Genomic DNA, 14822 nt, shown 5'->3' on the forward strand with positions numbered 1-14822 from the left:
TTGTATTCGAGTGCAAATTAAAGCGAGCGAGCAAGTGCATGGAATTGAACATCATATTCATTGGCAGTTCTTGTGATGGATATATATGATTTGACTGAGCCACCCCCACGCATGCAATAACTTTTTGTCTGATGATTATATACATCTGATATTAATTATTGGTGGGGGATCAGACCAGAGACGACAAACTTTATGTACTGTCAAAGAAGTGTTACTATATTTGCACCGTCGTCTCTTCGGACAATATGCAGCTTCGTTGCTTGTACTGGGGGGAATAATCACAGCTCACAAAAGAAGCCTATGCTCCACGTCTCTCCTATGGAATAAACATTGATATTTTATCACTACATATAATTTTATGACTGTACATATATTCATGATAGTTAGTTGTACATTTTATTTTATGGAATAATAAAACTTTCGTCCCTAAACTTTAATTTTCATCAACCAGATCCCTAAGAGTTATTTTTTTCTGAAATCTGTCATAAGAGAGTCTAACAAGGTATTTGCTAAGGAGTAAAGGTAATTAAGGTTTAGTGTCGTGATCATTAACTATTGCTTAGTATGCAGAATGGAATGAAACGGAAAAAAGTAAGGACGACATTGCAAATTAAAAAAACACAACAACAAAAAAACAGTAGATATTGCACAGAATTTATCTGATTTCAATTCCTTCTCCACTAGCAGGCCAAATGTCGCTTAATTTCTTCTATTTGCATGATTGTATATCATTCACGTACCTCATGCACAGAGTATTGTACTTTAAGAAATATTTACCTTTTAATGCATATTCTAAATGTCACGTGACAATGTTGTATTAATTATATTTTCATATGGATTTATACTTTACATTAAGGGGGTGTTTGCGATTATGCAAAACAAGATAAACTCCTTTACATATTTACTTCGTATATCGTAAAAGCACTTTTAAAATTACGGTTTGATTTCCATTTAAACACCTCCTAAATCAGAAAATACTTTTTATAGTACATATGAGATACTACCTCCAATTCTTAATATAAGAACTAATTTAACTTTTAATTTGGTTTTAAATATGATACTCTAATTCACTTTGTTTCTTTTATCTATCTATTTTTCTCAAAATACTTATTGTAGTAGTTGTACATATCAAATGTTTTATCAAATGACACTTGATTAACAAGGATATTTTGGGAAAGACAGCACCTATTTATTACAAATAACCAACTTAACTATTTTTTTAATCTACTTAAATTAGTCAATTAACACTTATATTAAGAATCAGAGGTAGTAGTAGCTAAATGTTTGTGAATTATCCATCTATAATATGAAATTTATAGTAAACGACACTATATATTCACAATGAATATGTAATCCACTTTACTTCAAGTTCTGTGCAAAGCACGGGTTTACAGTTCAATCAATAATATCAAATTTGGCTATATATGCTTTCTGAATGCCTTCATGTGATTTTCCTCTTGGAATATAGAACAAACCAGTCAAAAGAAAGAGTAATAAGCAAACCGAACAACGAACAGAAGCGACTCAAGGATAGTCCCTGGTCGTATCTTTGAGCAGGTTCATGTATTCGATGCGTGTACGTACATTAACATTTTGAGTTGAAGTGATTTTGCCCAAATCAATAATCTCAAGCTGTTACTACCTCTCATTTTTAATATGAAAGTTAGTTGGGGAGTAGACCTGAATGTAAAACATCAAGAGCCATAATTAAAAAGATATAATAAGAAAATTAACTCATACTTTTAATAAATAACAAATTTAACTAACTTTTTTAATTTATATATCTAAATTAGTTAAGTAGCTTTTATATGAAGGACCTTGTTTGTTAATATAATTAAGTGAATTATGTGCTATAATTATGATATATGAAAAACTCTACATGTCAAGAACGTAATTTCCTCTAAAACACGCCCAGATCTTAATGTAAGGAAAAACTCATTAGTAGTGAATCATGCTTGGGAATTTAAGCAGAAATACATCAAGGTTTTAATAAAGGTATTGGCACTTGGAAAAGACAACATAACAAGGGTCATGCCAAACACTTGAACGTGAGTTTGACTGAAGAAATTAGAGGTTACCTTATTATTGCTAAGTTGAATATTATATCGGATCATGATGCGTTCTACGAGACTATATGACAAATGTGTTAATTGACTGGTCAAAGAAGCTGAGCATTATATTCTCTGGGTTTTATTGATATAAAGCCAAGCTTTTTCGTACGTAGATTTTCTTATATGATTTACAAAAGTTGGAGAGACTAGGGTTTGGAAATGCAATAACGATGAGGTGGTGTAATAGGACGAAAATGTCGCAATAACAGTATGAAGCAAGAATCGATTCTCCGTGATGAACGTAGAACAATTGTCCTTGTGTGAACATCCAATTCGGTGAGCAGTCCCAGTGCAATGATAACTACATATAAAGACAGTGACTGATACTAAAGACTCGTTGATCTTTATACTGTCCTTTTGTATATAGAGCGCGAGAGAAAGTAAGCTACAAATCCTTTGACCTTTATACTGTCTTCTCTTCTCTTTGTAACTTTGTTAGAATTGGAGAAAGCAATTTGGTGATAATCATTATCGTTGCACATTTATACTGCCCTCCCAATCAAACTTGCTTTTTTATCACAAGGGAATGATGATAAAAAGGAAAAGATCAAAAGCTGGACAGAAGCTATGGCTGAAAAAGAGTTTCATGTTATTATTGCATGGCAATTCTTTCGTTTTCGTCCGTTGTGTTGGTTGCCGTTTTGTCCTATTTCGTATTCCTAACCGACAAAGATTTAATGAATCTATGCATATTTTGTTATTCTCATTCACAATTTTTTTCTGCCAAAATATTCTCATTCGCAATTAAAGTGTCATCGATCAGCCTGGGGAGTTTGATCTGTCTTTTCTGGTAATGCGCCATGCATACACACACCATAGATAATATATATATATATATATATATCGGAGATATATAGAACTGGTCACATATGTATGATTAGTGTTTTAGTTCAAGTTTATTCTGTTATTATATCGGCCACATAATTAATGGAGAGAGAAAGATCAGTCACGTACTTAAAAATCTTAATTAATATGGATGACAGCGCGAGAATACCCAATAATTAGAAGCATATAAAAGCTGTAGGGCAAAAAAAAAAAAAATGTGTATCTTTTCACCTTTCTTTCCCATCAAGCATCTTGCAATGCGTGAAGCTAGCCCCTGATCTCTTCTGTAAATGTATTGAAGGCTTGTTCCCTTTAATTATTTTTAATATTTTTAAAGGAATATATAAGTCGATTGATACATTTGAGTGGCATAATGTTTATCTTTATACTTTAAACAGAGGAGATTAAAAGGGGAGGGGGGATAAGTACGTGGTTTAACAAAGCTGAGGGGGATATTGAGCGATTTTTAAAACGCTTTAGCTCATTGTACAGACCCCTAGTGATCACTTGCAGCAAACCCCATTGGTCTGACATTGACACACATAGATATATACTATGTTAGATGCAATTCTCACATACAATATTTCATAAATATCATGCAAAAGGAGCCTACACAGGGTAATTAAACTCGCAACTGTGTTATATTTTATTAATTACTAGTAGTGATGTAACTGTGAATCATTTTCACACATAGATTTAATAATTATGGTTATATTATATAGAGAAACTTGCGTACTTTGAGTTATATATTATATCAAGCGGTGACGATTTTACAGGAACGATAAGAACAGAAACTAGATACTTTTATATGATAGCATTACTATATAGTAACTATAAAGGCAGCTTTTGGCAAAAAAATATTCCATTTACGTTGATGTGGACCAAGATGCTCGATCGAGAGCGAAGGGAAGCATTGAGGAAAAAATCGTCATTTCTCCTTTTTATCTTTTTCCCTTTTTATGTGAGATGCAAAGCCAAGAGACTATGCCCCCACTCTTTACTAAAGTTGATTTTGACCATACAGGCATTTTTTTTTTGAAATTTTGTTTCACCTATTATGTATATATGTCCCCTTCTTCAATCTTTGGCCACGGCTTTGGATCATTAAGGATTTCAATTCCCTCATAATATAGAAAGAAGGACTCGATTTTCCTGATGTAACATATAATTTTAAGGTAAAAGAGTTATGCATAATATAATAATGTTAGTGTAGGAAGGGGTGTTGTTCGGTGGCACTAGAAGTGCTTCTGAAAAGCATTTTTTCGCAAATCGAGATAAACTTCTCCACATATTTATTTTGTATACTGTAAAAACACTTTTAAAATTATAATTTTAATTCCATCCAAACACCCCATGAGACAAGCTGAATTCTGATTATCAATCAGTAATATATACATATATATAATATCATATGTGTTGAGATATGTTATAGAAGTAGCAAAACAAGGGGGGGTTATTAATAATAATTAAGGTGATGAAGTAATTAGATGTAATATTGTGATTAGTGTAAAGAGTGGGGCCGTTGAAATGGGGCGGTGAGTGGGGGTATAAAGGCAAATTTGTGTTGTATATTTGATTGGAATCATGTGAGAGATCAGATGATGAAGAGGAAGAGGTTTATTTGGGCCCATCAATTTTTTAATAAACCTTCTGCCCTACTTTTTTGTGTCTTTTAATCTTTTTCAATATTCCCCACAAACAAACGGGAATCAGAATATCTCGGGTAATTCCAATTCCTCCCCTTCTTACCCCCCTCAGCTTCTCTCTTCCATCTCATCGCCTTCACATCCCCCTTTCCAATTCATTTTAATTTCCATCGATCATATCACTTGGAATTGATTGTACCCATCTAGCTAGCGAAGTGTGGCTATACACTTACCTCTTTTATGCACACAAATCATGTTCAATCAACACGGCACCATGTTCCTGAAATGGACACCCACATTAATTAGTGATCATCATCGATCATTAATACCATTATTATTATTCCCTTGTTAGCTATTAGCTACATGTTTTTAGTGGACTACATGTTACTTCCTTACATATGTATTATAAATTGTGAGGTACACCTCATTCATTCGACCAACAAACATGCTTTTAGTATAGAAATTGAACGCCCCAGCAAACCACAAAAAAAAGGAAAAGGGAACTTCACCAATTTGCTTGTGCATGTACATACAGTCTCACTTACATAGCTACATGTGTGAGCAACTAGACTTATAATTAAATAATTAGTTAGTTAATTAATCATGGGAATGCAAAAAAGGTGAATAATTGAGGTGGCATTTCATCACATACAACTATCATTATTTTTAGAGGATAAGAGGATGGCCCGCACTAGGGATCGGGGCCATGGCCATGCATCGCACATCTACCGTATAATTAAACAATATGTGTATATATATCACTGCTAATTAACTTATTGGACGGGAAAAAAACTTACTGCTGGACTTTTACGTTCTTTCTTCTTCTTTTTTTGGTGGAATCCATGAATGGAAGTTCTTTTTTGTTTGGCCAAAACCATAAAAGGAATATTTACAGTACGTACGCACATCGAACGCGTTGCTATTAGGCACAGTTTAATAAATACTATTAATAAGCATATTAATGATCAATTAATCCCTTGAATTTCTATCCTGTGAAAATAAAAAAATTAATTACTTACTTATGGGTTTTGACAAGTCTGTTGTGAGTGCATATTCTTGTGCAAACAGGCCACCTTCCCCATCCCATCGAGAACCGATTCTTTCGTTTTGCAGGCAATCAATGAATACTACTTTTGGTATAGAAGTCAGAGAAGGGGGATTACCGCATGAAAGGGAAAAAAAAAAAAAGGGTTAAATTTAAAGTTTAGCACGCAACTAAACAACTTAGTTTAATTTCAAATAAAATTAATTAAAATTTAAAGGGACTAAAGAGAAGTGAGTAGTGGAATTCACTGATTCTGACTTTTTACTTATTGAAGTGGGTTTATGGAGTATCGATCTTCTTCACCATAATGTTTTTATATTTCGAAGATTCAAATTCGTTTCTATAAAGACTTTGGAACACTAGCAAACAGCCCTTTGGGCAGGGGATCTCCATTATTGCTCCTTATCCGTACGGACGTCAAATGTAACCAGAGTTAGCGACCTTATTTTCTTTGTCCCTAGTGATTCCACAGTAAAATTCCAAAGAAAAGACACTGGGACAAAAAAAGGCAGAAACAACATTTAAAATAATTTTAAGTATCGATTTAGACAATTACAAATTAAGGGTTACGTTGAAAACTTAAGGCAAAGCATACTTTAAGTTTCATTTTGATCATTTAACTTTTAAAAAAAATATCTTTATTTTTAATCTCATAACCCTCAAACATTAAAAATAAATGATGACACTGAGATCATGAATGTTAATAAAATATTTTCAAATACTCGCATATTAAGTTTAGTTTTCAAAATAATCATGCTTGTTACCCAAAAAAAAACATTATTGGCTAATAATTTTAGAGTTAAAACATTAAATATACACTTTTTAAAGTTAAATCTTATATAAAGTTAAAAGACGGCTTTTGCTAGAGTTTATATATCTTATTTGTGATTAAATTCCTGAATTCGTGTTTGCTTGAATTGATATCAGCAATTTATTTTTAAAAAAAATTGTTAAAAACGTGATCCTATCAATTAATTTATCATTTTTTGGGATCTGATTATTATTTTCTTTGCTTTGCTTTTCGGCAAATGCAAAGTAACAGTGACTACATATGCCGCGGTTCAATTATATATTTACTTTCACGCGACTGCATTCTAAGTTTGCTAAAGCACAGAATGATTCACATCATTCGCAGCTTATACATGCTTAAGTAAGGTGATTTTCTATAAGTTGCATATAGATATATGAACAAAGAGATTGGATTTTAGACCACTGAAGCCTGGTACGACAATATAATATACTTTTTACGAGGTGACTAGTAATCTTATAATGTTTAATATATTCTTATATATGCAAGATGATTGGAATCTGAAACGCAATTGGGGATTAAAAAAGCTATAAAAATAATACTCTTTTTTACATCAGCTGTCGATATCATTTTACAAAAGGTAAGAGGATTTTTACTATCACTGCCAAGAAAGAAAAGAAAGAAAACTAAATTCTGTGGTAGACATTTATATTCTATCCGCACCTCTAATGTACGAGAGAAAAAGTCACTAACAAAAGAAGAAATGCTAGCAACATCGAACAATGAACTTCTTGTGAAGTAGCCAGAGACGAGGAAGAAGGATTCTCCATGGCAACTCAACCCACTTGTCAGCCAAATTCTTTGGTCCCTTAAACGTCCCCGCCACGGTCATAACAGAACCTTGTCAGCTTCTGTTCTTCTGTGCCGGTGCATCAATGCGGAAGATAAATTTGTACCATAGAATCAATACAAAGGGAAATTAAATAGTCAAATACCTTATGCCCTTATACAGTATGTTTTATCGGAAGCGTCTCAATTGGTGACAGTTTCTAGACTCTCTGGCTTCCTCTGGCTCTAATGACTGGCGGTGGCCATTGCCACCTGCTTCGCCTGCGGATACAGCGGCACCGACGACATTGCTGAGGCGGGCGGAACCATTGGACCGTCGTTGTGGAGGAACTTGCGTACAATCCTCTGGCTCTTGGCTAGCACGTGAGTCTCCCATAGTTCCTCTGCGTCGTCGCCCGATTTTGTGAACACCTCGGTTGCGTCGAGGCGATACGCGTTTCGCTTCCACATGTTGTAAAGTCGATGAATTTTCTGAATCTGTCGCCGAGCCAGCGAACAATTGTTGGCTTTAATCTTGGCAATGGCAGCCTCTAGTAACCTCTTCTTGGTCCCTTCGTCGGCCGTAGCCTCTGTTCGAAGAAATTCATCAAATTCAGGTACTCCAATGGCTCTTCTGATTCCGGTGGTGTAATCCCCTGCCGGGTCGAAAAATTGACGGACCTCATCGACCTGACCCGCCTTGATCATCCGATCGACCCGCTTCGAGAGGAATGAATCGAGGACGGGCAGGGAGACGTCCACCCAGAGAAAGAAGCACTCGTACTTCAACCGAAACGCAGCGTCGTCCTCGATGAGGGCCTCAATATAGGAATTGGAGCCGCCGGCGATGATGGGAAGGCGATCTCTGCGGACGATGGAATCAATGGCGGAGGAGGCGTGGCGGGTGAAGTCAACAGCTGTGAAATTGGAGTTAGGATCGGCGATTCCGAGGAGGTGGTGCTGGACGCCGCGACATTCTTCTTCGGTGACCTTGTTGGTGGTGATGTCGAGTCCTCGGTAGACTTGCATTTTGTCGGAGTTGACGATCTCCGCCGGAGGGAAGGAGGTGGCGAGGTCGATGGCGAGCCTGGACTTGCCGGTGCCGGTAGCGCCCAGTATGACGACCGCCTTATCTTTCGGGGGATGGCGGAAGAAAGGCTCCATGGCTAGTGCCGTTTGGAAATTCACTAAGGGCGGCACTTGTTGGCAGACAGAAAGCGAGACGATGTTCATATTGAAGTCTAAAGAAAAGGAAAGGAGGGAAAGAAGGAACCTGCAGAGTTGACCAGACATATTTTAATCAGGACGCAAAAACCAGCTCATACAGGTATTAAACTAATAATATTGAAATCATGAGAATCCAGCAGAGAGGAAGAAGGGAAGATGATGAGTATATGTTAGAAACAGAGGAGAATATATAGACGCAAATCATGAGAGTTCTATGTTAGTTTCAATTCGGAAGTTAAAAACGGAGGAGAAGACAAGACAAGAGAAGTTGAGATGGACCCCAAGAGAGTTGTGCGTGATGTTAAGTAGGGTAACATATATAGAAGGTACGTACCTTGAATGAGAAAGATGCGGCGAGCTGATCACAGATGAGTAGAAGCAGTGGGCAGAACAGAGTAGAAGGAGATGGAGAGAGGAGAGGTTTGAAATGGAGGGAATTGAGAGGGAGTTTGTTGGTGTGTCAGATGGGTCGATGGGCAGACGAAGCAGAGCGCTGCTATTTATACAGGTGAAAAGCCTAGGAGTTCTTATGCCACGTGTGCAACCACATATGCAATATATATATGTGTGTGTGTGTGTATGAGCGCCTTTCCTTTGCAATTGCATGTTTGCGCGCCCCTCAGTTTCTCGTGAGAGACGTTTTATTATTCTGCAACTTCAGCTTTTGAACACTCATTTTCTACTAGTAGTAATTATATTAGTCAATTCTCTCGTGGATTCTAAGATGCATCTTCACAGTAGGATAAGTACCCTCCAAATAATAATATAATTAATACCTACCTTTATTTATCGTGTTCATATTGATTGCTGCTAATTAAACTGGTATAATGACTGTGATTAAGGTCTAATCAATCCATACTATTTTTTTGTTAAGGAGAATATTAGCGTCGACAATTTGAAGATTCTGATTTTAGTTTTCTCAATAATTATATTTGTTAAAACGAAAAAAAAAATCAAAAGCAAAGAGACGAGGCCTACTTATCACCACGTATGTGGCCAGTGTTTTGTTGTTGTTATTTATACAACTTTTGCCTGGTGAGGCTGGATAGGGCGATAGGGCGAGTGGGGAGTGGGGAGTGGGATTCTCCGGCGCCATAGTTTGTTTTTACTGCCCCATGTATGCTCTATGTACTGTGTTTATTTTGTATTTTATAAATCGCAATTAAGAAAACTATTTATTAGACATTCCAAACAGATATTTTAATTAAAAAAGGTGGAGGGTGAGCTTCAAATGAAAGAGGATGGAGGAATGGGGAATGGAATGGTATACGTCATCTGAGCTTGAAATTCAGTGATCATATGTACAAGAGAAGTGGATGGTTTGATAGAAGTGGCTACCGCGGGTGGCCACAAGGGTGCATCAATTAGAACAACATACAGGGTGCTTGGATGAGTGGAATTGGCGTTTGGATGTTTTAGGCGCGCCCACACACATGACGCAATCCAACGGCCAGAAATAGATCAGACCTCGACGCCTGTCAACGGTCCTTCCCCGTACAGGGGTACCAACAAACCGAATGGCCTGTTCACAGCTTCCTATAACACCTTCCTCCCGGCGTTCATCCCCCCTGGGCTCATCATTATGTTCCTTGCCTTCTTGTCACTTAACTGAATCTTCCGATGTTTTCACTTGTACTACAGTCTATGGAATAATTTCTCTGGTCAAATCAAATTGCTCTGTTGACATGCACGCATTTAATGTACGGATATAATGACACCTCAGGATCCCTCGCAAAGGTTAATATTATTATACGCAGAGTACCAGCATATACAGACCATCGTTTTTCAAGCGTTGGTAAGTGCAGCGACGTATTCTAAATTTTTAATAGGAGAATTTAACTGAAATGATTAAGGAAAAATAATAATAAAATACTTTCTGAATTTTAAAAATAACAAATAATACATTTGAATAAACAAAATAATAAAGAAAGTATCAGGTACCAATATCAAATTTTAATTTTGAATTTTACAAAACACATAATGGGATTTACAGCTTTCATAATGAGAGTTACTATTTCGTCATGGATTTTGCAATCTGTTTTGAAGGATTGAGCAAGTTTTTTGTTAAAAAAAAAAAATAACTCCACACCATATTTTACAAACATATAGTACGATTTATAACTTTCATAGTGAGATTTACTATTTGGCCAATGGGTTTTGCAAACTGTTTTAAGGAGTTGGTCAACTTTTCTATAAAAAACAACACAATTTCACGCTGAATTTAATAAAACACACGGTGAGATTTACAACTTTCATAGTGAGAGTTACTACCTTGTCAATGGGTTTTACAACATGTTTTGAGGCCAAAAATCAAAATTCCATATTGGTATCTGATGTCTTCTTTATCATTTTGTTTATTTGGATGCCTTATTTATCATTTTAAAATTCAGAAGGTATTTTATTGTCATTTTCCTAATGATTAAACACCCCCTTACCAAAAAAAAAAAGACAAGCGCACACTCTCCGCGTGTTTAATAATTTTGTGGGTACTGAAAAGTTTATATTTTCTCAATTTATCATTAACTAAAACTCCTCCAATTCTATTTATAAGTCATTTTTAATATATTTCACATAAATTTTAAAAAAACCCTAAATTTTATTAATTCTCACTTAAAATTCAACAACTTTCATACCTTATCCCTATTTAATATACATTATACCTCATCTAAACAAAGTTAATAGAATAATAAATGAAGGGTAAAATTATATATTCATATAAAAAATTTCTCTCAGTACCTTATAAATAGGAGAAAAAAATATTTTCTCTCACTGCCTTATAAATTGGACCAAAGGGGTACTGCTCTTGTTCTATTTATAAGTCACTTCTAGCATATTTCATACAAACTAAAAAAAACCTTAAACTTTATTAACTCTCATTTAAAATTCAACAATTTTTTAACTTTATTCATATTTAATATACATTATACTTTATATAAACAAAGTCAATACGATAATAAATTAAGGGTAAAATTATACATTAATACAAAAAATTTCTTTTAATGTCCTATAAATAGGAATAAAAGATATCTTCTCTTTCTGTCTTATAAATAGAAAGAGGAGTATTAACTATCATATCACGCGCGATTTAACGATACTGAGATAAAAAATTATTATTTATTTTTGGAAAAATTAAATTTGCAACTCTCTTGCAAAACCAGTACAAGTTTACATTATTCAGTAAATCCTCAATGGTTATGATTAATTGCTTTTTTTCAATCAAAGACAACGTTTCATTATTTAGCGGTAATACAAAGGTGGCATCGTCTTTTCATCATGCCTGCCATGGCTTTACAAGGTATCATCAACCATTTACGGTTTACTGACGTGTTATTGCGCTCTTAAGCTTAACTATAATAACGCGCAATTATATACCAAATAATTAACCGCATTAAATACATTATTTAAAAAAAATCCATTGATTGATTTTTGTTACACATATACAAAATTCCAAGTTCATCAATTAAATTCATGGGCAAAATATAACTCTGCAAATTTTCCATGTGTGACATTTTGTTGGTTGAATAAAATTGTTATTTTATATTAAAAAAAATATAAAACATATACTTCTGAATGCATAATTTATGCCCCGCCCGGCTTCCTCCTTCTTTAGTTGAAAAATACAGAAACCAGTATTATTCCCTTATGTGAAATACCATTAACAATTAATAGTTTTACTTCTCGTATTAAATGATGAACAGAAAATATCACCAGCATTGCAGGATTTAATTTACTGTCAGAGGATGTCAAGAAACGCGCCCGAAAAACCATTCAGAGTTTAGAAGAATGAGCGGCTGGCTGAACTGGCGAAGCGATTTACAAATTTAATTCAAATTTTCATGAAATGGAGAAAAATGAGTAATTAAGGAGATTAATATGGTGGGAGAGGTCAAAATCATGCAAACGCCTCCACGTGTCGCCTTGTGGGTTCAGTTATATCCGGTGGAGGCAATATGAGCAAAGAAATGATACTCTTCTTGTACTTAATATAAAAATTATTTAACTAATTTAATTAAATTAAAAAAAACTAGATAAGTTAGTTAATTATAAAAAACATGATATACTTTTTTAAAAAAACTATAATCATCTTTCTTAATATCCTCCCTCACTTTTCTACTTGATTATGACTGAAGAAATATTCATAAGGATAATTTAAAAAAATTGATAAATATAAAAAATAATTCTTATATTCAGGACTAAAATCAACTCAATAATTAGGTTGTATATTAAAGACCGAAAGAGTATTAATGAATAGGCACTCTTTAGAGCACCATCCCATGTTTCATTTATATAAATTAATGAAAATATGTTTAATTAAATGAATTAATTATTATTATTTATCTCATCTGCATTCTTTTTACACTTATATTAAACCATGTTTATTGAGTAATATGACATTACTGTGTATATATATATAATAGTTTCCTGCGTCAGCAGGGGTAGGAGAAGGTCGACTGATTACACAACTAGTTCGGTTTATTAGCTCTTCAAATTAAATTGAACCACAAATCAGTCAATGAGTTTCAATACAACAAAGGTTGGTCCACTGGACACCGACGCATTATTTTGCAGCAAACCCAAGTAAAGTGATGTCTCTTGCCCTCTTTCAAAGAAGCTAGCTACGGCCTACCCGAGTCAAGCAAAGCCTATAAAAAGCATACCCTCTTTAGGTAGTCAAAGCAATTATGGAATAAAGCACAGTGGATCCGCGGGCATCATAATCCTTATAATCATGATCTGCATAAATCAAGATAATTTTTCTCATATATTTATCTTATGTTTTGTAAATCACTATTAAAGATAAGCAATTCCAAATGAATCATCAAATCCCTGTTATAAGAGCTGATCACTAACTGTATTTTGATCATAGGATTATTTTTAATAAAGAATACCTATATGCAAGGGGGAAAAAAAAAGATGCATGGTGGTTATTGATAGTTTAAACAGTATAATTAATTTATTAATTGGGAAAATTAAAACAATTTAAATACTATTTTTAATTACATGTATTGAAAATTTGAAACTAAAAATATTTGAAATCTCTTTTAACATGTGTAATTATGTAATTATAAGAATGATTTAGAAAAAGTTATAAATTTATGAAACAAAGTGAATTGAGATATTATATTAATAAGAATTTTAAATTAACTCAAACATTTAGAACCAGAAAAATAAGCAGCCTAGTATAAAACTCAGGCTTTTATATCATACAAGCATAAATTAATTTATGCAGGACCTTAATTAATTAAAAACTGGAAGCACTTATCAACAACTTGTTGGTTGAAATGGTAAGTAGTCTCATTTCTATAAGAAGGAGAATTTAAGTTCAAATCTCAAAAAATACACTTGTTATAAGGATATTAACCTTACCACTGTCGACCCGATAAAGATTAATCCCAACAAGATACTCTGAGTTGCACTTAAAAAAAAAATGGAAGCACTTAGTTCTTTCGGTTGTGATTATGCAATAAATCTATGCTCAACCGCAAATTGAAAACTGTATTCCACATTCAGAGATAATTCCTAAAATTAACGTATAAAATGTTCGATTATTCATATGTTCCTCCTTTTGTTTTCTTTTTCCATTTTGAGGGTCAACCGTGCGAAAAAGAAGCTTCATATGTTGTGACTAGGTGTTGTTTACTAGCGTTTAATAAATTATGTATTTGTCTTTATTCCTTCTAGAAAAAAATAAAAATAAAAAACGAAAGAACCTTCACTACCAACAATTTTGGGTGGAAGAAGAAGCTAGCTAGCTGGTTGTTTTCAAAAAGCAGTGGGCAAAACGAATTTTCCTTTTAAGTGGTTTTGGTACCTAAATTTTATTATAATCGCGATAGGACAAAACTATTCATCATTAAATATTTAAAATTATATCAGATTAATTATATTCATAACTATAATATATATACACGTGTATTATACTTTGATGATCATCATCGTCTAGCTAAGTTTTGAAGTTTGTACCTTCGCTTCTTTTAATTTAGTCGGTGTTTTGAATGGTGACGTGAGTGCCTACTTGGTTTTCCTCAACAAATTAAAGGAAATATATATCCTACGTGTTGGGTCGGCGCTAATAGAAAATTTTTGTTTTTATAATTATAGCTCTTAATGTGATTGATTAATTATTGTCTTGTGGTTAACTCTTTTTTTGTTGAAAAAAATCACAATTAAAGACCTTAGAATTTGAAAAACGCAAATAAGAACCCGTGACAACTTCACTATGATTTTTGATAACAATGATATGTCAAAACCCATAGTAAAATTGTCACGAGTCCTTATCTATGTTTTTCAAATTTCAGGGTTTTTTTTTGCGATTTCTCCTTTTTTTTGTATTAATTGTACTCGAGGCTCATCGGTTTTTTTTTTTTACCAAAGTAGCTTAAGAAATTGAC

The 14822-nt window shown here is 33.9% G+C and overlaps 1 protein-coding gene across 1 annotated transcript; it reads right to left on the reverse strand.

The window, feature by feature from the left end:
* Positions 1-6931: 6931 nt before the first annotated feature.
* LOC114718699 (adenylate isopentenyltransferase 5, chloroplastic-like) lies at positions 6932-8899 on the reverse strand. Its single transcript, XM_028904115.1, has 2 exons — positions 8765-8899; positions 6932-8476 (listed from the first exon to the last, which is right to left on the reverse strand). The coding sequence occupies exon 2, from the start codon at positions 8434-8436 to the stop codon at positions 7450-7452; it is 987 nt and encodes a 328-aa protein (XP_028759948.1). The 5' UTR covers positions 8437-8476; positions 8765-8899; the 3' UTR covers positions 6932-7449.
* Between the last annotated feature and the right edge of the window lie 5923 nt (positions 8900-14822).

This window comes from Neltuma alba, unplaced genomic scaffold (assembly GCF_004799145.2).
Source record: "Neltuma alba isolate B1F8T4 unplaced genomic scaffold, ASM479914v2 tig00011858_pilon, whole genome shotgun sequence".
NCBI lineage: Eukaryota > Viridiplantae > Streptophyta > Magnoliopsida > Fabales > Fabaceae > Neltuma > Neltuma alba.

What these genes read in the sequence shown, in the direction of transcription:
- LOC114718699 (XM_028904115.1), bottom strand. Translation starts at nt 8,436, where the DNA reads ATGAACATCGTCTCGCTTTCTGTCTGCCAACAAGTGCCGCCCTTAGTG.